General features: G+C 57.2%; 2 protein-coding genes across 2 annotated transcripts in view; both read right to left on the reverse strand.

Moving 5' to 3' along the window:
• The window catches only part of LOC137356180 (zinc finger protein 239-like), a 26874-nt gene extending 15590 nt beyond the window's left edge, over positions 1-11284 (reverse strand). The window contains exon 1 of the mRNA XM_068022020.1: positions 11216-11284. The gene's annotated coding sequence lies outside the window, so the exon portion shown is untranslated. The remainder of the gene's footprint in view (positions 1-11215) is intronic.
• LOC137356173 (DNA ligase 1-like) overlaps positions 11213-22280 on the reverse strand; it is a 55153-nt gene continuing 44085 nt past the window's right edge. The window contains 4 exon segments of the mRNA XM_068022008.1: positions 11213-11525; positions 15330-15422; positions 19030-19136; positions 19139-19172. Coding sequence (XP_067878109.1) covers positions 11439-11525; positions 15330-15422; positions 19030-19136; positions 19139-19172 — 321 coding nt within the window. The 3' untranslated portion in view covers positions 11213-11438.

Genomic DNA, 22280 nt, shown 5'->3' on the forward strand with positions numbered 1-22280 from the left:
TCCTCCCTCTCACCCCCTCCCGTCTCCCCCTCCTCCCTCTCACCCCTCCCGTCTCCTCCTCCTCCCTCTCACCCCTCCCGTCTCCTCCTCCCCCTCTCACCCCTCCCGTCTCCCAATCTCACCCCTCTCGTCTCCCCCCTGCCACCCCTCTCCCGTCTCCCTCCTCACCCTCTCACCCTCTCCTCCTCCCCTCTCACGCCCTCCCCGTCTCCCCTCCCTCCCCCTCCCTCCTCTCCCCCTCCCCTCCTCCTCCTCCCCTCACCCCTCCCTCCTCCTCCCTCCCTCACCCCCTCACCTCCTCCTCCCTCTCACCCCTCCCGTCTCCTCCTCCTCCCTCTCACCCCTCCCTCTCCTCCTCCTCCCCTCACCCCTCCCGTCTCCTCCTCCTCCCTCTCACCCCTCCCGTCTCCTCCTCCTCCCTCTCACCCTCCTCCTCCCTCCCTCCACTCCTCCCTCTCCCTCCTCCTCCACCCTCCCTCCCTCTCCTCCTCCTCCCCTCACCCCTCCCGTCTCCTCCTCCTCCCTCTCACCCCTCCCTCCTCCTCCTCCCTCTCACCCTCCCGTCTCCTCCTCCTCCCTCTCACCCCTCCTCCCCTCTCACCCCTCCCGTCTCCCCTCCTCCCCTCACCCCTCCCGTCTCCCCTCCTCCCTCTCACCCTCCGTCTCCACCTCCCCCCTCACCCCTCCCGTCTCCCCTCCTCCCCTCACCCCCTCCCGTCTCCTCCTCCTCCCCCTCACCCCTCCCGTCTCCCCTCCTCCCCCTCACCCCCTCCCGTCTCCCCTCCCCTCTCACCCCTCCCGTCTCCTCCTCCCCCCTCACCCCTTCCGTCTCCCCCTCCCCCTCTCACCCCTCCGTCTCCTCCTCCCCTCCACCCCTCCTCCTCCTCCCCCTCCCCTCTCCCCCTCCCGTCTCCTCCTCCCCCCTCACCCCTCCCGTCTCCTCCTCCCCCCTCACCCCTCCCGTCTCCTCCTCCTCCCCCTCACCCCTCCCGTCTCCTCCTCCCCCTCCCGTCTCCTCCTCCTCCCCCTCACCCCTCCCGTCTCCTCCTCCTCACCCCTCCCGTCTCCTCCTCCCCCCTCACCCCTCCCGTCTCCTCCTCCTCTCCCTCACCCCTCCCGTCTCCTCCTCCTCCCCCTCACCCCCTCCCGTCTCCTCCTCCTCCCCCTCACCCCTCCCGTCTCCTCCTCCTCCCCTCACCCTCCCGTCTCCTCCTCCCCCTCACCCCTCCCGTCTCCTCCTCCCCCCTCCCGTCTCCTCCTCCCCCCTCCCGTCTCCTCCTCCCCCCTCCCGTCTCCACCCCCCTCCCGTCTCCTCCTCCCCCTCCCGTCTCCTCTCCCCCTCTCACCCCTCCCGTCTCCTCCTCCCCCCTCTCACCCCTCCCGTCTCCTCCTCCCCCTCTCACCCCTCCCGACTCCTCCTCCCCCTCACCCCTCCCGACTCCTCCTCCCCCTCACCCCTCCCGACTCCTCCCCCTCCCTACTCCTCCTCCCCCTCTCACCCTCCCTCCCCTCTCACCCCTCCCGCTCCCCCTCACCCTCCCTCCCCCTCTCACCCCTCCCGCTCCTCCTCCCCCCTCTCACCCCTCCCTCTCCTCCTCCCTCCTCCCCCTCCACCCTCCTCCTCACCCACCCCTCTCACCCCTCCCGTCTCCTCCTCCCCCCTCTCACCCCTCCCTCCCTCCCCTCCTCCTCCCCCTCTCACCCCTCCCGTCTCCTCCACCCCTCCCTCTCCTCCTCCCCCTCCTCACCCTCCTCCCCCCTCACCCCTCCCGTCCCCCTCCTCACCCCTCCTCCCCCCTCTCACCCCCCTCCCCTCTCACCCCTCCCGTCCTCCCCCTCTCACCCCTCCCGTCTCCTCCTCCTCCCTCTCACCCCTCCCGTCTCCTCCTCCTCCCTCTCACCCCTCCCGTCTCCTCCTCCTCCTCCCTCTCACCCCTCCCGTCTCCTCCTCCTCCTCCCTCTCACCCCTCCCGTCTCCTCCTCCTCCTCCCTCTCACCCCTCCCGTCTCCTCCTCCTCCTCCCTCTCACCCCTCCCGTCTCCTCCTCCTCCTCCCTCTCCTCTCCCCTCCCGTCTCCTCCTCCTCCTCCCTCTCACCCCTCCCGTCTCCTCCTCCTCCTCCCTCTCACCCCTCCCGTCTCCTCCTCCTCCTCCCTCTCACCCCTCCCGTCTCCTCCTCCTCCTCCCTCTCACCCCTCCCGTCTCCTCCTCCTCCTCCCTCTCACCCCTCCCGTCTCCTCCTCCTCCTCCCTCTCACCCCTCCCGTCTCCTCCTCCTCCTCCCTCTCACCCCTCCCGTCTCCTCCTCCTCCTCCCTCTCACCCCTCCCGTCTCCTCCTCCTCCTCCCTCTCACCCCTCCCGTCTCCTCCTCCTCCTCCCTCTCACCCCTCCCGTCTCCTCCTCCTCCTCCCTCTCACCCCTCCCGTCTCCTCCTCCTCCTCCCTCTCACCCCTCCCGTCTCCTCCTCCTCCTCCCTCTCACCCCTCCCGTCTCCTCCTCCTCCTCCCTCTCACCCCTCCCGTCTCCTCCTCCTCCTCCCTCTCACCCCTCCCGTCTCCTCCTCCTCCTCCCTCTCACCCCTCCCGTCTCCTCCTCCTCCTCCCTCTCACCCCTCCCGTCTCCTCCTCCTCCTCCCTCTCACCCCTCCCGTCTCCTCCTCCTCCTCCCTCTCACCCCTCCCTCTCCTCCTCCCTCTCACCCCTCCCGTCTCCTCCTCCTCCTCCCTCTCACCCCTCCCGTCTCCTCCTCCTCCTCCCTCTCACCCCTCCCGTCTCCTCCTCCTCCTCCCTCTCACCCCTCCCGTCTCCTCCTCCTCCTCCCTCTCACCCCTCCCGTCTCCTCCTCCTCCTCCCTCTCACCCCTCCCGTCTCCTCCTCCTCCTCCCTCTCACCCCTCCCGTCTCCTCCTCCTCCTCCCTCTCACCCCTCCCGTCTCCTCCTCCTCCTCCCTCTCACCCCTCCCGTCTCCTCCTCCTCCTCCCTCTCACCCCTCCCGTCTCCTCCTCCTCCTCCCTCTCACCCCTCCCGTCTCCTCCTCCTCCTCCCTCTCACCCCTCCCGTCTCCTCCTCCTCCTCCCTCTCACCCCTCCCGTCTCCTCCTCCTCCTCCCTCTCACCCCTCCCGTCTCCTCCTCCTCCTCCCTCTCACCCCTCCCGTCTCCTCCTCCTCCTCCCTCTCACCCCTCCCGTCTCCTCCTCCTCCTCCCTCTCACCCCTCCCGTCTCCTCCTCCTCCTCCCTCTCACCCCTCCCGTCTCCTCCTCCTCCTCCCTCTCACCCCTCCCGTCTCCTCCTCCTCCTCCCTCTCACCCCTCCCGTCTCCTCCTCCTCCTCCCTCTCACCCCTCCCGTCTCCTCCTCCTCCTCCCTCTCACCCCTCCCGTCTCCTCCTCCTCCTCCCTCTCACCCCTCCCGTCTCCTCCTCCTCCTCCCTCTCACCCCTCCCGTCTCCTCCTCCTCCTCCCTCTCACCCCTCCCGTCTCCTCCTCCCTCTCACCCCTCCCGTCTCCTCCTCCTCCTCCCTCTCACCCCTCCCGTCTCCTCCTCCCCCCCTCACCCCTCCCGTCTCCCACTCTTTTTCTCTCCCCTGCTGCCTCCCTCTCTCTCTCTCTTTTCTGCCGCCTGCCTCCCCTGCTGCAGATAAGTACAGCTCAGGCAGAAAGGGAATGGGTGACTGCCAGGCAGAGTAGAAGAACTAGGCAGCTAGTGCAGGAGTCCCCTGGCTCCATCTCCCTCTTTAACAGATTTTCCGCTTTGGATACTGTTGGGGAAAGATAGCTTCTCAGGGGAATGCAGCAAGAGCCAAGTCTGTGGCACCACGGGTGGTTCAGCTGCACGGAGGGGAGGAAAAGGAGTGGTTCAGCTATAGTGATAGGGGATTCTATTGTAAGGGGTACAGATAGGTGTTTCTGTGCTGCAAACGTGAGTCCAGGATGGTATGTTGCCTCCCTGGTGTGAGGGTCAAGGATGTCACAGAGCGGCTGGAGGACATTTTGAAGGGGGGAGGGTGGACAGTCAGAGGTGGTGGTACACATTGGTACCAACGACATAGGTAGAAAGAGGGATGAGGTCCTGCAACAAGAATTTAGGGAGCTAGGTAGCAGATTAAAAAGCAGGACCTCAGAGGTTGTAATCTCTGGAGTACTCCCGGTGCCACGTGCTAGCGAGGGTAGGAACAGGAGGATAGAGCAGGTGAATGCGTGGCTGAAGAAATGGTGCAGAGGGCAGGAGGGCTTAGTTCCCTGGATCACTGGGTCTGTTTCTGGTGAAGGTGGGACCTGTACAAGTTGGACAGGTTGCACCTGAACCTGACGGGATCAATATCCTTGCTGGGTGGGTTTGCTAGTGCTGTTGTGGGGGGGTGGGGGGGTGGTTTAAACTAATTTGGCAGGGGGATGGGATACAGAGTGGAGTTACAGTAGGGGGTGATGCACAGCCAAATATAGAAGAGAAACTGAGTCAGTCTGGAAGGCAGAGCAAATATAGACCTGTTAAGGCACAAGTGAATAATGCACAGCTGGATTGTATTGATTTTAACACAAGGAGTCTTACCAGTAAGGCAGATGAATTGAGGGCGTTGATTAACATATGGGAATATAAGACATGGTTGAGGGAAGGGCAGGACTGGCAGCTCAATATTCCAGGGTATAGAATCTTCAGGGGTGATGGGGTGGGTGTAAAAGAGGTGGTGGTATTGCACTGTTGATCAAGGAGTCAATTACTGCAGTAAGGAGGGATGATATCTTAGAAAGTTCCTCAAATGAGGCCATATGGGTAGAACTTAAAAGCAAAAAGGGGGCAATCACTTGGCTGGGAGTGTACTACAGACCTCCAAACAGTCATAGAAACATAGAAAATAGGAGCAGGAGTAGGCTATTCGGCCCTTCGAGCCTGCTCCGTCTTTCATTATGATCATGGCTGATCATCTCAACTCCGTAACCTGTTCCCGCTTTTGCCCCTTTGATCCCTTTAGACCCAAGAGCTATATCTAACTCCGTCTTGAAAACATACAATGTTTTGACTCAACTGCTTTCTGTGGAAGCGAATTCCACAGACTCACCACTCTCTGGGTGAAGAAATTTCTCCTCCTCTCTCATCCTGGTTCTGGACTCCCCCACCATCGGGAACATCCTTCCTGTATCTACCCTGTCAAGTCCTGTTAGAATTTTATAGGTTTCTATGAGATCCCCCCTCACTCTTCTGAACTCCAGCCATCCCAGGAATCAGTCTGGTAAACCTTCGCTGCCTCGATAGCAAGAACATCCTTCCTCAGATAAGGAGACCCAAAACTGCACAAACAATATTCCAGGTGTAGCCTCACCAAGACCCTGTATAATTGCAGCAAGACATCCCTGTTCCTGTACTCGAATCCTCTCGCTATGAAGGCCAACATACCATTTGTCTTTTTTACCGCCTGTTGCACCTGCATGCTTACCTTCAGCGACTGGTGTACGAGAACACCCAGGTCTCGTTGCATATTCCCCTCTCTCAGTTTATAGCCGTTCAGATAATAACCTACCTTCCTGTTTTTGCTACCGAAGTGGATAACCTCACATTTATCAACATTATACTGCATCTGCCATGTATTAGCCCACTCACTCAACTTGTCCAAATCACCCTGAAGCCTCTCTGCATCCTCCTCACAACTCACCCTCCCACCCAGTTTTGTGTCATCTGCAAATTTGGAGATATTGCATTTATTTCCCTCATCTAAATCATTAATATATATTGTGAATAGCTGGGGTCCTAGCACTGATCCCTGCAGTACCCCACTAGTCACTGCCTGCCATTTGGAAAAAGACCCATTTATCCCTACTCTTTGTTTCCTGTCCGCCAACCAATTTTCTATCCATCGCAATACACTACCCCCAATCCCATGCGCTTTAATTTTACATGCTAATCTTTTATGTGGGACTTTGTCAAAAGCCTTCTGAAAGTCCAAATAAACCACATCCACTGGCTCCCCCTCATCAACTCTACTAGTTAAATCCTCGAAGAATTCTAGTAGATTTGTCAAGCATGATTTCCCTTTCGTAAATCCATGCTGACTCTGCCCGATTCTACCACTGTTCTCCAAATGCTCTGCTATAAAATCTTTGACAATGGACTCTAGAATTTTCCCCACTACCGACGTCATGCTGACTGGTCTATAATTCCCTGCTTTCTCTCTACCTCCCTTTTTAAATAGTGGGGTTACATTAGCTACCCTCCAATATGTAGGAACTGTTCCAGAGTCTATAGAATCTTGGAAGATGACCACCAATGCATCCACGATTTCTAGGGCCACTTGCTTAAATACTCCGAGATGCAGACCATTAGGTCCTGGGGATTTATCGGCCTTCAATCCCATCAATTGGAAAAGGACAAAGATGGACTCGAAATAAAGGTACTGAATTGGGGGAAGGACGATTTCAATATGATAAAACAGGATCTGGCCAAAGTGGACTGGGAGCAACTACTTGTAGGAAAGTCTACATCAGACCAGTGGGAGTCATTCAAAAAGGAAATAGTGAGAGTTCAGGGCCAACATGTTCCTGTAAAGGTGAAGGGTAGGACCAACAAGTCCAGGGAACCCTGGGTGTCAAGGGAGAAAGAGGATTGGATAAGGAAAAAAAAAAGGAGGCTTATTGCAGATTCGGAGCACTTGAAAACAGCGGAGGCCCTGGAGAAGTATTGAAAATGTAGGGGGGTACCTTAAAGTAATTAGAAGGGCGAAGAGGGGTCATGAAAAAACATTGGCGGGCAAGATAAAGAAAAATCCCAAGGTGTTTTATAAATATATTAAGGGCAAGAGGATAACCAGGGAAAGAGGAGGGCCCATTAAGGGCCAAAGTGGCAATGTGTGTGTGGAGCCGGAGGACATAGGTGAGGTTTTAAATGATTACTTTTCATCTGTGTTCACTATGGAGGAAGAGGATGTAGGTGTTGAGATCAGGGAGGGGGATTGCGATATACTTGAACATATTAACATTGAAAGGGAGGACGTATTAGATGTTTTAACAGGCTTAAAAGTGGATAGATCCCCAGGCCCAGATGAGATGTATCCCAGGCTGTTAAGTGATGCAAGGGAGGAGATTGCAGGGGTTCTAACACAAACTTTCAAATCCTCTCTGGCCACAGGAGAGGTACCAGAGGACTGGAAGACAGCGAATGTGGTACCATTATTCAAGAAGGGTAGCAGGGATAAACCAGGTAATTACAGGTCGGTGAGTCAAACATCGGTGATTGGGAAACTATTGGAAAAAATTCTGAGGGACAGGCAGGGATTAATCAGGGATAGTCAGCATGGCTTTGTCAGGGAGAGATCATGTCTGACTAACTTGATTGAATTTTTCGAGGTGGTGACTAGATGTGTAGATGAAGGTAAAGCAGTTGATGTAGTCTACATGGACTTCAGTAAGGCTTTTGATAAGGTCCCGCATGCGAGATTGGTTAAGAAGGTAAGAGCACATGGGATCCAGGGCAATTTGGCAAAGTGGATCCAAAATTGGCTTACTGGCAGGAGGCAGTGGGTAATGGCCGAGGGTTGTTTTTGCGATTGGAAACCTGTGACCAGTGGTGTACTGCAATGATTGGTGCTGGGACCCTTGCTGTTTGTAGTGTACATAAATGATTTAGACGTGAATATAGAAGGTATGATCAGTAAGTTCGTGGAATACACGAAAATCCGTGGTGTCGTAAATAGTGAGGAGGAAAGCCTTAGATTACAGGATGATAGAGATGGGCTGGTAAGATGGGCAGAGCTGTGGCAAATGGAATTTAATCCTGAGAAGTGTGAGGTGATGCATTTTGGGAGGACTAACAAGGCAAGGGAATATACAATGGATGGTAGGACCATAGGAAGTACAGAGGGTCAGAGGGACCTTGGTGTACTTGTCCATAGATCACTGAAGGCAGCAGCACAGGTAGATAAGGTGGTTAGGAAGGCATATGGGATACTTGCCTTTATTAGCCAAGGCATAGAATATAAGAGCAGGGAGGTTATGATGGAGCTGTATAAAACGTTAGTTAGGCCACAGCTGGAGTACTGTGTACAGTTCTGGGCACCACACTATAGGAAGGATGTGATTGCACTGGAGAGGGTGTAGAGGAGATTCACCAGGATGTTGCCTGGGCTGGAGCATTTCAGCTATGAAGAGAGACTGAAAAGGCTAGGGTTGTTTTCCTTAGAGTAGAGAAGGCTGAGGGGGGACCTGATTGAGGTATACAAAGTTATGAGGGGCATTGATAGGGTAGACAACAAGAGACTTTTTCCTTTGGCGGAGGGGTCAATAACCAGGGGGCAACGATTTCAGGTAAGGGGCAGGAGGTTTAGAGGGGATTTGAGGAAAAAAATTTTCACCTAGGGGGTGGTTGGAATCTGGAAACACTGCCTTAAGGGGTGGTGGAGGCAGGAACCCTCACAACATTTAAGAAGTATTTAGACGAGCACTTGAATCGCCATAGCGTACAAGGCTATGGGCCAAGTGCTGGAAAATGGGATTAGAATGGATCGGCATGATGGCTGGCGCGGACACGATGGGCTGAAGGGCCTGTTTCTGTGCTATATACATGACTCTTCCTCTCTCTCCCCTGCCGCCTTCCTCTCTCTCTCTACCCTGCCGCCTTCCTCTCCCTCTCTACCCTGCCGCCTCCCTCTCTTTCTCTCTACCCTGCCGCCTCCCTCTCTTTCTCTCTACCCTGCCGCCTCCCTCTCTTTCTCTCTACCCTGCCGCCTCCCTCTCTTTCTCTCTACCCTGCCGCCTCCCTCTCCCTCTCTACCCTGCCGCCTCCCTCTCCCTCTCTAGCGACCCTGCCGCCTCCCTCTCCCTCTCTCGCGACCCTGCCGCCTCCCTCTCTCTCTCTCGACCCTGCCGCCTCCCCCTCTCTCTCGCGACCCTGCCGCCTCCCCCTCTCTCTCGCGACCCTGCCGCCTCCCCCTCTCTCTCGCGACCCTGCCGCCTCCCCCTCTCTCTCGCGACCCTGCCGCCTCCCCCTCTCTCTCCCGACCCTGCCGCCTCCCCCTCTCTCTCGCGACCCTGCCGCCTCCCCCTCTCTCTCGCGACCCTGCCGCCTCCCCCTCTCTCTCGCGACCCTGCCGCCTCCCCCTCTCTCTCGCGACCCTGCCGCCTCCCCCTCTCTCTCGCGACCCTGCCGCCTCCCCCTCTCTCTCGCGACCCTGCCGCCTCCCCCTCTCTCTCGCGACCCTGCCGCCTCCCCCTCTCTCTCGCGACCCTGCCGCCTCCCCCTCTCTCTCGCGACCCTGCCGCCTCCCCCTCTCTCTCGCGACCCTGCCGCCTCCCCCTCTCTCTCGCGACCCTGCCGCCTCCCCCTCTCTCTCGCGACCCTGCCGCCTCCCCCTCCCTCTCGCGACCCTGCCGCCTCCCCCTCCCTCTCGCGACCCTGCCGCCTCCCCCTCCCTCTCGCGACCCTGCCGCCTCCCTCTCTCTCTCTACCCTGCCGCCTCCCTCTCTCTCTCTACCCTGCCGCCTCCCTCTCTCTCTCTACCCTGCCGCCTCCCTCTCTCTCTCTACCCTGCCGCCTCCCTCTCTCTCTCTCTACCCTGCCGCCTCCCTCTCTCTCTCTCTACCCTGCCGCCTCCCTCTCTCTCTCTCTACCCTGCCGCCTCCCTCTCTCTCTCTACCCTGCCGCCTCCCTCTCTCTCTCTCTACCCTGCCGCCTCCCTCTCTCTCTCGCGACCCTGCCGCCTCCCTCTCTCTCGCGACCCTGCCGCCTCCCTCTCTCTCGCGACCCTGCCGCCTCCCTCTCTCTCGCGACCCTGCCGCCTCCCTCTCTCTCGCGACCCTGCCGCCTCCCTCTCTCTCTCGCGACCCTGCCGCCTCCCTCTCTCTCTCGCGACCCTGCCGCCTCCCTCTCTCTCTCGCGACCCTGCCGCCTCCCTCCCTCTCGCGACCCTGCCGCCTCCCCCTCTCTCTCGCGACCCTGCCGCCTCCCTCTCTCCCTCTCGCGACCCTGCCGCCTCCCTCTCTCTCTCGCGACCCTGCCGCCTCCCTCTCTCTCTCGCGACCCTGCCGCCTCCCTCTCTCTCTCGCGACCCTGCCGTCTCCCTCTCTCTCTCGCGACCCTGCCGTCTCCCTCTCTGTCTCTCTCTGTACCTGCCGTCTCCCCCTCTCTCTCGACCCAGCCGCCTCCCTCTCTGTCTCTCTCTGTACCCTGCCGCCTCCCTCTCTCTCTCTCTCGACCCTGCCGCCTCCCTCCCTCTCTCTCGACCCTGCCGCCTCCCTCTCTCTCTCTCTCGACCCTGCAGCCTCCCTCTCTCTCTCTCGACCCTGCAGCCTCCCTCTCTCTCTCTCGACCCTGCCGCCTCCCTCTCTCTCTCTCGACCCTGCCGCCTCCCTCTCTCTCTCGACCCTGCCGCCTCCCTCTCTCTCTCTCGACCCTGCCGCCTCCCTCTCTCTCTCTCTGTACCCTGCCGCCTCCCTCTCTCTCTCGACCCTGCCGCCTCCCTCCCTCTCTCTCTCTCGACCCTGCCGCCTCCCTCCCTCTCTCTCTCTCTCGACCCTGCCGCCTCCCTCCCTCTCTCTCGACCCTGCCGCCTCCCTCCCTCTCTCTCGACCCTGCCGCCTCCCTCCCCTCTCTCTCGACCCTGCCGCCTCCCTCTCTCTCTCTCTCTGTACCCTGCCGTCTCCCCTCTCCCCTCTCTCTCGACCCTGCCGCCTCTCCCTCTCTCTCTCGACCCTGCCACCTCCCTCCCTCTCTCTCGACCCTGCCGCCTCCCTCTCTCTCTCTCGCGACCCTGCCGCCTCCCTCCCTCTCTCTCTCGCGACCCTGCCGCCTCCCTCCCTCTCTCTCTCGCGACCCTGCCGCCTCCCTCTCTCTCTCGCGACCCTACCGTCTCCCCCTCTCTCTCTATCCTGCCACCTCCCTCTCTCTCTCTCTCTCGACCCTGCCGCCTCCCTCTCTCTCTCGACCCTGCCGCCTCCCTCTCTCTCTCTCTCTCGACCCTGCCGCCTCCCTCTCTCTCTCTCTCTCGACCCTGCCGCCTCTCTCTCTCTCTCTCTCTCTCTCGACCCTGCCGCCTCCCTCTCTCTCTCTCTCTCTCTCGACCCTGCCGCCTCCCTCTCTCTCTCGACCCTGCCGCCTCCCTCTCTCTCTCGCGACCCTGCCGTCTCCCCCTCTCTCTCACACCCCCCCTCCCCCACAGATCACACATCCCTCCCTGGCTCTCCCCCCCCCTGCCTCCACCATTCTGGGATATATGAAGAACAAAACTTGGCGTACAGGGACATGTACAAAAGCTGGTCCATTTATTTGTTGCTGAAGGGTCAGGATTTGCGTGACACCTGGATAATTTACGGCATTATTTACAGTCCACGGCTATTCTGAGATGGCCTGGGTTGGTAGATGGAGGCCTGGGCACTCCCAGTCCATCAGACTGCAAACATCGAGTGCCTTGCTTCTCTCCCTTCATCCATCTCTCTGTAATCTTGGCTTTTCGTGGCTCTCAGTACAGGTCCTCGGCCTCACCGTTCCCATCAGCAGCTCCCTGCTGATTCTGAATCTGCTGCTGTTTCCTATACAATTCGGCAACCTGAGGAGGGAGTACGGGGCCGGGGGAGGATGTACAGAGGAGAGGGGGGGGTGGGGTTATAGGGAGGCAGGGTGGGTGGGGTTAGAGAGAGGGAGGGAGGGTGGGGTTAGAGAGAGATGGGAGGGAGGGTGGGGTTAGAGAGAGGGAGGGAGGGTGGGGTTAGAGAGAGGGAGGGAGGATGGGGTTTAGAGAGAGGGAGGGAGGATGGGTTAGAGAGGGAGGGAGGGAGAGTGGGGTTACAGAGAGGGAGGGAGGGAGAGTGGGTTACAGAGAGGGAGGGAGGGAGAGTGGGGTATAGAGAGGGAGGGAGGGAGAGTGGGGTATAGAGAGGGAGGAGGGAGAGTGGGGTTATAGAGAGGGAGGGAGGGAGAGTGGGGTTATAGAGAGGGAGGGAGGGAGAGTGGGGTTATAGAGAGGGAGGGAGGGAGAGTGGGGTATAGAGAGGGAGGGAGGGAGAGTGGGGTATAGAGAGGGAGGGAGGGAGAGTGGGGTATAGAGAGGGAGGGAGGGAGAGTGGGGTATAGAGAGGGAGGGAGGGTGTGGGGTTAGGAGGGAGTGGGGTTACAGAGAGGGAGGAGGGAGAGTGGGGTATAGAGAGGGAGGGAGGGAGAGTGGGGTATAGAGAGGGAGGGAGGGAGAGTGGGGTATAGAGAGGGAGGGAGGGAGGGTGGGGTTATAGAGAGGGAGGGAGGGTGGGGTTAGAGAGAGGGAGGGAGGGAGGGGTTATAGAGAGGGAGGGAGGGAGGGGTTATAGAGAGGGAGGGTGGGAGGGTGGGGTTATAGAGAGGGAGGGAGGGTGGGTGGGGTATAGAGAGGGAGGGAGGGAGGGTGGGGTATAGAGAGGGAGGGTGGGTGGGGTTATAGAGGGAGGGAGGGTGGGGTATAGAGAGGGAGGGTGGGTGGGGTTATAGAGAGGGAGGGTGGGTGGGTTATAGAGAGGGAGGGAGGGTGGGGTATAGAGAGGGAGGGAGGGAGGGTGGGGTATAGAGAGGGAGGAGGGAGTGTGGGGTTATAGAGAGGGCGGGAGGGTGGGGTTATAGAGAGAGAGGGAGGGAGGGTGGGTGGGGTATAGAGAGGGAGGGAGGGTGGGGTTACAGAGAGGGTGGGGTATAGGGAGGAGGGAGGGTGGGGTTATAGGGAGGGAGGGAGGGTGGGGTTATAGAGAGGGAGGGAGGGTGGGTGGGGTATAGAGAGGGAGGGAGGGAGGGAGGGTGGGGTTATAGAGAGGGAGGGAGGGTGGGTGGGGTATAGAGAGGGAGGGAGGGAGGGTGGGGTATAGAGAGGGAGGGTGGGTGGGGTTATAGAGAGGGAGGGAGGGTGGGGTGTAGAGAGGGAGGAGGGTGGGGTATAGAGAGGGAGGAGGGAGTGTGGGGTTATAGAGAGGGAGGGAGGGTGGGGTTATAGAGAGGGAGGGAGGGTGGGTGGGGTATAGAGAGGGAGGGAGGGTGGGGTTACAGAGAGGGTGGAGGGTGGGTTACAGAGAGGGAGGGAGGGTGGGGTATAGAGAGGGAGGGAGGGTGGGGTATAGAGAGGGAGGGAGGGAGGGTGGGGTTATAGAGAGGGAGGGAGGGTGGGGTTATAGAGAGGGAGGGAGGGTGGGTTATAGAGAGGGAGGGAGGGAGGGTGGGTTATAGAGAGGGGGGGAGGAGGGTGAGGTTATAGAGGGAGGGAGGGAGGTGGGTTACAGAGAGGGAGGGAGGGAGGTGGGGTTACAGAGAGGGAGGGAGGGAGGTGGGTTACAGAGAGGAGGGAGGGTGGGGTTACAGAGAGGGAGGGAGGGTGTGGTTACAGAGAGGAAGGGTGGGTGGGGTTATAGAGAGGAGGGAGGGAGAGTGGGTTACAGAGAGGAGGGAAGGTGGGGTTACAGAGAGGGGTTACAGAGAGGGAGGGAGGGAGGGTTACAGAGAGGGAGGGTGGGGTTACAGAGAGGGAGGGAGGGAGGGGTTACAGAGAGAAGAGAGTGGGTGGGGTATAGAGAGGGAGGGAGGGAGGGGTAATAGAGAGGGAGGGAGTGTGGGTAAATAGGGAGGGAGGGTGGGGTAATAGAGAGGGAGGGAGGGAGGGTGGTGTATAGAGAGGGTGGGGTTACAGAGAGGGTGGGAGGGTGGGGTACAGAGAGGGTGGGTTATACGAGGGGTGGAGGGTGGGGTATAGAGAGGGAGGGAGGGTGGGGTTACAGAGAGGAAGGGTGGGTGGGGTTACAGAGGGAGGGGTTAGAGAGAGGGAGGGAGGGAGGGTGGTGTATAGAGAGGGTGGGGTTACAGAGAGGGTGGGAGGGTGGGGTATAGAGAGGGTGGGGTTATACGGAGGGTTGGAGGGTGGGGTACAGAGAGGGAGGGAGGGTGGGTACAGGAGAGGGTGGGTGGGGTTATAGAGAGGAGGGAGGAGGGTGGGGTACAGAGAGGAGTGAGGGTGGGGTTACAGAGAGGGTGGGGTTACTGAGGGGAGGGAGGAGAGTGGGGTTACAGAGAGGGTGGGAGGGGAGTGGGGTTACAGAGAGGGAGGGAGGGTGGGGTTACAGAGAGGGAGGAAGAGTGGGGTTAGGAGGGAGGGAGGGTGGGTTACAGAGAGGGAGGGTGGTGGGGTTACAGAGAGGAGGGTGGGTGGGTTACAGAGAGGGAGGGAGGGAGGGGTTACAGAGAGGGAGGGAGGGTGGGGTTACAGAGAGAAGGAGGGAGGGTGGGGTTACAGAGAGGTTGGGAGGGTGGGGTTACAGAGAGGGAGGGAGGGTGGGGTTATAGAGAGGAGGGAGGGTGGGGTTATAGAGAGGGAGGGAGGGAGGATGGGGTTACAGAGAGAGAGGGAGGGTGGGGTTATAGAGAACGAGGGTGGCAGGGTGGGGTACAGAGAGGGTGGGGTATAGAGAGGGAGGGAGGGTGGGGTTAGAGAGGGTGGGGTTACAGAGAGGATGGGAGGGTGGGGTTACAGAGAGGACGGGAGGGAGGGTGGGGTTACAGGGAGGGAGGGAGGGTGGGGTTATCGGGAGGGAGGGTGGATGGGTGGGGTATAGAGAGGGAGGGAGGGAGAGGTTAGAGAGGGAGGAGGGTGAGGTTATAGAGAGGGAGTGAGGGTGGGGTGTAGAGAGAGGGAGTGAGGGGGGTGTTGTAAGGGAGGTAGAGGGTGGGGTATAGAAGGGAGGGAGGGATAGTGAGGCAGTAGGACACACTCCTCCCTCTACCATTCCCCCAGACAGCCCTCTCCCCAGTTCCCACCGCCCCAAGCCCAGTCAGAGTAATTTATAATCACACCCCCAACCCTGCCATTATGGACCCCCCTCTTCCTTGTCATGATCCCAGGTCTACTCCACCTGCCCGGCATCCCCCCCTCCCCTGTACCTCATCCCCAGGCTCTCCCCTCCTCCCGTCACCCAAGGAATCCCTTCACCTGTCCTTCACAATCCAGGCCTCCCCCTCTCCCGTGTCACCCCCCCCCCCCCCTCCTTCACAACCCAGGCCTCCCCGTCTCCCCTGGGTCACCACCTCCCCCTCCTTCACAACCCAGCCCCCCACCTCCCCTGTGTCTTCCCCCACCCCCCCACTCCTTCACAACCCAGGCCTCTCCCCTGGGTCATCCCCCAGTCATTCACAACCCAGGCCTCCCCCCTCTCCCCTGGGTCATCCCCCACTCATTCACTACCCAGGCCTCCCCCTCTCCCCTGGGTCATCCCCCACTCATTCACTGCCCAGGCCCCTTCTCTCCCTGGGTCATTTCCCTCCCCCCCCTCCTTCACAACCCAGGCACCCCCCCACCCCAACCACTGTCCCCACCCTGTCCCCCCCGACCCCCACCTCCCCATTCCTCTACCTGGCTGCTGGTTGTGGCATGCTCAGATTTCTTATCATCCCGAATGCGAAGGAATCGTGGGAACCGGAGCGAGATTCCCTTCTCCCCATCGACCTGAGGGAGCAGGTGGGAAACATGGATCAGAGAGACCCCAGAAAAACAGCCCCACATCCCCCAACCCCAAAACCGCTCCCACATCCCTGAATCCCCCACATCCTTGTATACTTTGGTGTTTCAAGTGCTCGTCTAAATACTTCTTAAATGTTGTGAGGGTTCCTGCCTCTATCACCTCTTCAGGCAGTGTGTTCCAGATTCAAACCACCCTCTGGGTGAAAAACTGTTTCCTCAAATTCCCTCTAAACCTCCTGCCCCTTACCTTAAATCTATGCCCCCTGGTTATTGACACCTCCACTAAGGGAAAAAGTCTCTTGCTGTCTACCCTATCATTGCCCCTCATAATTTTGTATACCTCAATCAGGTCCCCCCCCTCAGCCTTCTCTACTCTAAGGAAAACAACCCTAGCCTTTTCAGTCTCTCTTCATAGCTGAAATGCTCCAGCCCAGGCAACATCCTGGTGAATCTCCTCTGCACCCTCTCCAGTGCAATCACATCCTTCCTATAGTGTGGTGCCCAGAACTGTACACAGTACTCCAACGGTGGCCTAACTAGTGTTTTATACAGCTCCATCATAACCTCCCTGCTCTTATATTCTATGCCTTGGCTAATAAAGGCAAGTATCCCATATGCCTTCCTAACCACCTTATCTACCTGTGCTGCTGCCTTCAGTGATCTTTGGACAAGTACACCAAGGTCTCTCTGACCCTCTGTACTTCCTATGGTCCTACCATCCATTGTATATTCCCTTGCCTTGTTAATCCTCCAAAAATGCATCACCTCACACTTCTCAGGATTAAATTCCATTTGCCACAGCTCTGCCCATCTTACCAGCCCATCTCTATCATCCTGTAATCTAAGGCTTTCCTCCTCACTATTTACGACACCACCAATTTTCGTGTCATCTGCGAACTTACTGATCATACCTCCTATATTCACGTCGAAGAGACATAGCAGTTGGCAGGAAAAAAAGCAGAAGCGCAAGGGGAGAGCCAACTGTGTAACAGCCCCGACAAACAAATTATTCTGCAGCACCTATGGAAGAGTCTGTCACTCTAGAATTGGCCTTTATAGCCACTCCAGGCGCTGCTCCACAAACCACTGACCACCTCCAGGCGCTTACCCATTGTCTCTCGAGACAAGGAGGCCAAACATTGTCTCTCGAGACAAGGAGGCCAAAGAACAAATCATTAATGTACACTACAAACAACAAGGGTCCCAGCACCGACCCCTGTGGTACACCACTGGTCACAGGCTTCCAATCGCAAAAACAACCCTCGACCATCACCCTCTGCCTCCTGCCACGAAGTCAATTTTGGATCCACTTTGCCAAATTGCCCTGGATCCCATGTGCTCTTACCTTCTTAACCAATCTCCCATGCGGGACCTTATCAAAAGCCTTACTGAAGTCCATGTAGACTACATCAACTGCTTTACCCTCATCTACACATCTAGTCACCACCTCGAAAAATTCAATCAAGTTAGTCAGACACGATCTCCCCCTGACAAAGCAGTGCTGACTATCCCTGATTAATCCTGTCCCTCAGAAATTTTTCCAATAGTTTCCCAACCACTGATGTTAGACTCACCGACCTGTAATTACCTGGTTTATGCCTGCTACCCTTCTTGAATAATGGTACCACATTCACTGTCCTCCAGTCCTCTGGCACCTCTCCTGTGGCCAGAGAGGAACTGAAAATTTGTGTCAGAACCTCTGCAATCTCCTGCCTTGCTTCACATAACAGCCTGGGATACATCCCATCTGGGCCTGGGGATTTATCCACTTCTAAGCCTGCTAAAACATCTAATACGCCCTCCCATTCAATGTTAATTTATTCAAGTACATCGTAATCTCCCTCCCTGATCTCGACACCTACATCGTCCTTCTCCATAGTGAACACAGATGAAAAGGCATCATTTAAAACCTCACCTATATCCTCCTGCTCCACACACAGATTGCCACTTTGGTCCCTAATGGGCCCTACTCTTTCCCTGCTTATCCTCTTGCCCTTAATATACTTATAAAACGCCTTACGATTTTCCATTTCAACACTCCCCCCTGCTCTCATCTCTATCCTGGGATTGCTGCAGTGTTCCAGTGAACATTAACGCAAACTCGAGGAACAGCATCTCATTTACCGATTAGGCACACTACAGCCTGCCGGACTGAACATTGAGTTCAATAATTTCAGAGCATGACGGCCCCCCCATTTTACTTTCATTTTTTGTTATTTTTTCTTTTTTATGTTTATTTCATTTCATCTTAGTTTGTTCAGTTTGCTTACCCACTGTTTTTTTTTCATGTTTGTACTTGCTGCTGTTCAATCTTCAGTCCGTTAACACCCTATCTGTACTAATGCTTTGTCTTTCAACACATCATTAACATATTGTTTGCCTTTGCTCCATGACCTTTTGGTCAGCTATGTGGCCTTGTCCAATCTACACCTTCTCCTTTGTTATCTCTTGCCCCACCCCCGCCTCACTTGCTTATAACCTTTGACATTTCTAATTTTGCCAGTTCTGATGAAAGGTCACTGATCCGAAACGTTATCTCTGTTTCTCTTTCCACAGATGCTGCCAGACCTGCTGAGTGGTTCCAGCATTTCTTGTTTTTATTTCAGATTTCCAGCATCTGCAGTATTTTGCTTTTATTTTAGGATTTTCCTTTATCTTGCCTGCCAACGTTTTTTCATGTCCCCTCTCTTTGCTCTCTTAATTACTTTTATTATGTACCCCCCCACCCACCACCTAGTGCCTCCTCTGTTTTCAGGGCTCCGAATCTGCCATAAGCCTCCTTTTTCTTTCCGGATCCAAAATATCCCTTGACTTCCAGAGTTCCCTGGACTTGATTCCTACCTTTCACCTTAACGGGTACATGTTGGCTCTGAACCCTCACTATTTGGGGCGGCACAGTGGCTAGCACCGCAGCCTCACAGCTCCAGCGACCCGGGTTCAATTCTGGGTACTGCCTGTGTGGAGTTTGCAAGTTCTCCCTGTGTCTGCGTGGGTTTCCTCCGGGTGCTCCGGTTTCCTCCCACAAGCCAAAAGACTTGCAGGTTGGTAGGTAAATTGGCCGTTAAAAATTTCCCCTAGTATAGGTAGGTGGTAGGGAAATATAGGGACAGGTGGGGATGTGGTAGGAATATGGGATTAGTGTAGGATTAGTATAAGTGGGTGGTTGATGGTCGGCACAGACTCGGTGGGCCGAAGGGCCTGTTTCAGTGCTGTATCTCTAAACTAAACTAAAAATTTCCTCTTTGAATGACTCCCACTGGCCTGATATAGACTTTCCTACAAGTAGCTGCTCCCAGTCTTCTTTGGCCAGATCCTGTTGATTGTAGGGAAGTTGAAATCCCCTATTATTTTTACACCTCTGAGATTTGCCTACATATCTGTTCCTCTATTTCTCCCTGACTGTTTGGAAGCCTCTAAAACAAAGCAATAACTCCAAATCCACTAAGTGACCCACCTCCCCCAAACCTCCACAACGGGGCCACACCCCTCCACCCACTCACTCACTCCTCCCCATCCTGAGGGATCCCCCTCCTCCCTGACCCTGCTCTCAGGAACTCTATCCCTCCATCCCAGTCCAAGTCCCCTCACTCACCAGTCCCAGCGCTGCCTTGTAAACTGGCGAGATCGAGAGATCAGCACATTTCACCTCCCAGACTTGCACAGCATCAAACCAGTGATCCGGTTCTGCAGAATTATCCAGCGATAATAGGGGCGAGGACACTCAATCACATGATCCTGGCAGAGAGAGAGAGAGAAGTGTTAGAGACTGGGATCTAGGGAGCCAGTGTGGGTCGGAGAGAAGGAGCGAGAGCAAAAGGGAGCAAGAGGGGGAACGAGGGGAAGAATGAAAAGAAACGTTGCAAAGGAACATTGACAGATTATGGAATGGGCAAAACTGAGGCAGACAGTGTTCAATGTGGGGAAAGTGTGAGCTGATCCACTTTGGATCGAAGATCGATTGATCAGAATATTTTCTAAATGGCGAGACACTCGGAACTGTGGAGAAGCAGAGACAGATTTAGGGGGTCCATGAACACAAAGCTGGTAGACAGGTACAGAAATAATTGGAAAGGTTAATGGCACGTCGGCCTTTAGCTGGAGGGAGCTGGAATACAAAGGGATGAAAGTGATGTTTCAGCTCTACAGAGATCTGGTTAGACCCCAGCTGGAGGAACTGCATTCAGTTCCAGACACTGCATCTCAGGAATGAGATACTGGCCTTGCAGGGCGAAACAATGCAGAGTCACCAGCATGCTCCTGGGGCTGAAAGGGTTAAATTACGGGGCCAGGTTGCAGAGTCTTTGTTTATACTCCCTCGCGTGTAGAAGATTAACGGGTGACCTAATGGAAGTGTTTAAGATGATTAAAGGATTCGATAGGGTAGTTAGAGAGAAACTGTTTGCTCTGGGGGGGGTGGGGGCAGTGGTGGGAGTCCAGAATAAGTGGGGGACAACTTTAAAATTAGAGCCAGGCTGATCAGAGGTGATGTCAGGAACCACTGGCTGAGGGGATGGGATTCCCCATGGGGACTGTCCCTTTTTGCTGCGGGGGGGGGGGGGGGGGGTGGGAGATGGGTTTCCCCATGGGGACTGACCCTTTTTGCTGCCGGGGGTGGGGGGGGAGATGTGTTTCCCCATGGGGACTGACCCCTTGCTGGGAGGGGATGGATTGCCCCATGGGGACTGACCCCCTATTGGGAGGGGATGGATTGCCCCATGGGGACTGACCCCTCACTGGGAGGGGATGGATTGCCCCATGGGGACTGACCCCTTGCTGGGAGGGGGGGGGGGGGTGGGCGGGAAGACGGGTGACCCCATGTGGACTGACCCCTCGCTCGAAGAGGACAGAATGCCCCATGGGGACTGAACCCTCACTGGGAGGGGATGGATTGCCCCATGGGGACTGACCCCTCGCTCGAAGAGGACAGAATGCCCCATGGGGACTGACCCCTCACTGGGGGAGACGTGTTTCCCCATGGGGACTGACCCCTCGCTCGAAGGGGATGGATTGCCCCATGGGGACTGACCCCTCACTCGAAGGGGATGGATTGCCCCATGGGGACTGACCCCTCACTGGGAGGGGATGGATTGCCCCATGGGGACTGACCCCTCACTGGGAGGGGATGAATTGCCCCATGGGGACTGACCCCTTGCTGGGGGAGACGTGTTTCCCTATGGGGACTGACCCCTCACTGGGGGAGACGTGTTTCCCCATGGGGACTGACCCCTTGCTGGGAGGGGATGGATTGCCCCATGGGGACTGACCCCTCGCTGGGGGAGACGTGTTTCCCTATGGGGACTGACCCCTTGCTGGGAGGGGATGGATTGCCCCATGGGGACTGACCCCTCACTGGGGGAGACGTGTTTCCCCATGGGGACTGACCCCTTGCTGGGAGGGGATGGATTGCCCCATGGGGACTGACCCCTTGCTGGGAGGGGATGGATTGCCCCATGGGGAATGACCCCTCACTCGAAGGGGATGGATTGCCCCATGGGGACTGACCCCTCACTGGGAGGGGATGGATTGCCCCATGGGGACTGACCCCTCACTCGAAGGGGATGGATTGCCCCATGGGGACTGACCCCTCACTCGAAGGGGATGGATTGCCCCATGGGGACTGACCCCTCACTGGGAGGGGATGGATTGCCCCATGGGGACTGACCCCTCACTGGGAGGGGATGAATTGCCCCATGGGGACTGACCCCTTGCTGGGGGAGACGTGTTTCCCTATGGGGACTGACCCCTCACTGGGGGAGACGTGTTTCCCCATGGGGACTGACCCCTTGCTGGGAGGGGATGGATTGCCCCATGGGGACTGACCCCTCGCTGGGGGAGACGTGTTTCCCTATGGGGACTGACCCCTTGCTGGGAGGGGATGGATTGCCCCATGGGGACTGACCCCTCACTGGGGGAGACGTGTTTCCCCATGGGGACTGACCCCTTGCTGGGAGGGGATGGATTGCCCCATGGGGACTGACCCCTTGCTGGGAGGGGATGGATTGCCCCATGGGGAATGACCCCTCACTCGAAGGGGATGGATTGCCCCATGGGGACTGACCCCTCACTGGGAGGGGATGGATTGCCCCATGGGGACTGACCCCTCACTGGGAGGGGATGGATTGCCCCATGGGGACTGACCCCTCACTGGAAGGGGATGGATTGCCCCATGGGGACTGACCCCTCACTGGGAGGGGTGGGGGATGGCTTTAAAAATAGGAGCATAAAGTACAGAATTTATGACAAACTTGTACAAAACCCTGGTTCGGCCTCAACTGGAGTAGTGTGTCCAGTTCTGGGCACCGCACTTTAGGAAGAACGTAAAGGCATTAAGGAGAGCACAGAAAAGATGCACGAGAATGGTCCCAAGGATGAGGAATTCCAGTTACTTGGATAGACTGGAGAAGCTGGGGCTGTACTCCTTGGAGAAGAGATGGTTGAGGAGGTTTGATCGAGGTGTCTGGACAGAATAGATAGGGAGAAACTGTTCCCATTGGTAGGAGGATCGAGAACCAGAGGGCACAGATTTAAGTAACTGAAAAAAGAAACTATAGTGACAGGAGGAAAAATGTTATCATGCTGTAAGTGTTTAGGATCTGGAATGCACTGTCTGAGAGTGTGGTGGAGGCAGGTTCAGTGAGTGTTTAGGATCTGGAATACACTGTCTGAGAGTGTGGTGGAGGCAGGTTCAGTGTGTGTTTAGGATCTGGAATACACTGTCTGAGAGTGTGGTGGAGGCAGGTTCAGTGTGTGTTTAGGATCTGGAATACACTGTCTGAGAGTGTGGTGGAGGCAGGTTCAGTGAGTGTTTAGGATCTGGAATACACTGTCTGAGAGTGTGGTGGA

This window comes from Heterodontus francisci, chromosome 45 (genome assembly GCF_036365525.1).
Source record: "Heterodontus francisci isolate sHetFra1 chromosome 45, sHetFra1.hap1, whole genome shotgun sequence".
Lineage (NCBI taxonomy): Eukaryota > Metazoa > Chordata > Chondrichthyes > Heterodontiformes > Heterodontidae > Heterodontus > Heterodontus francisci.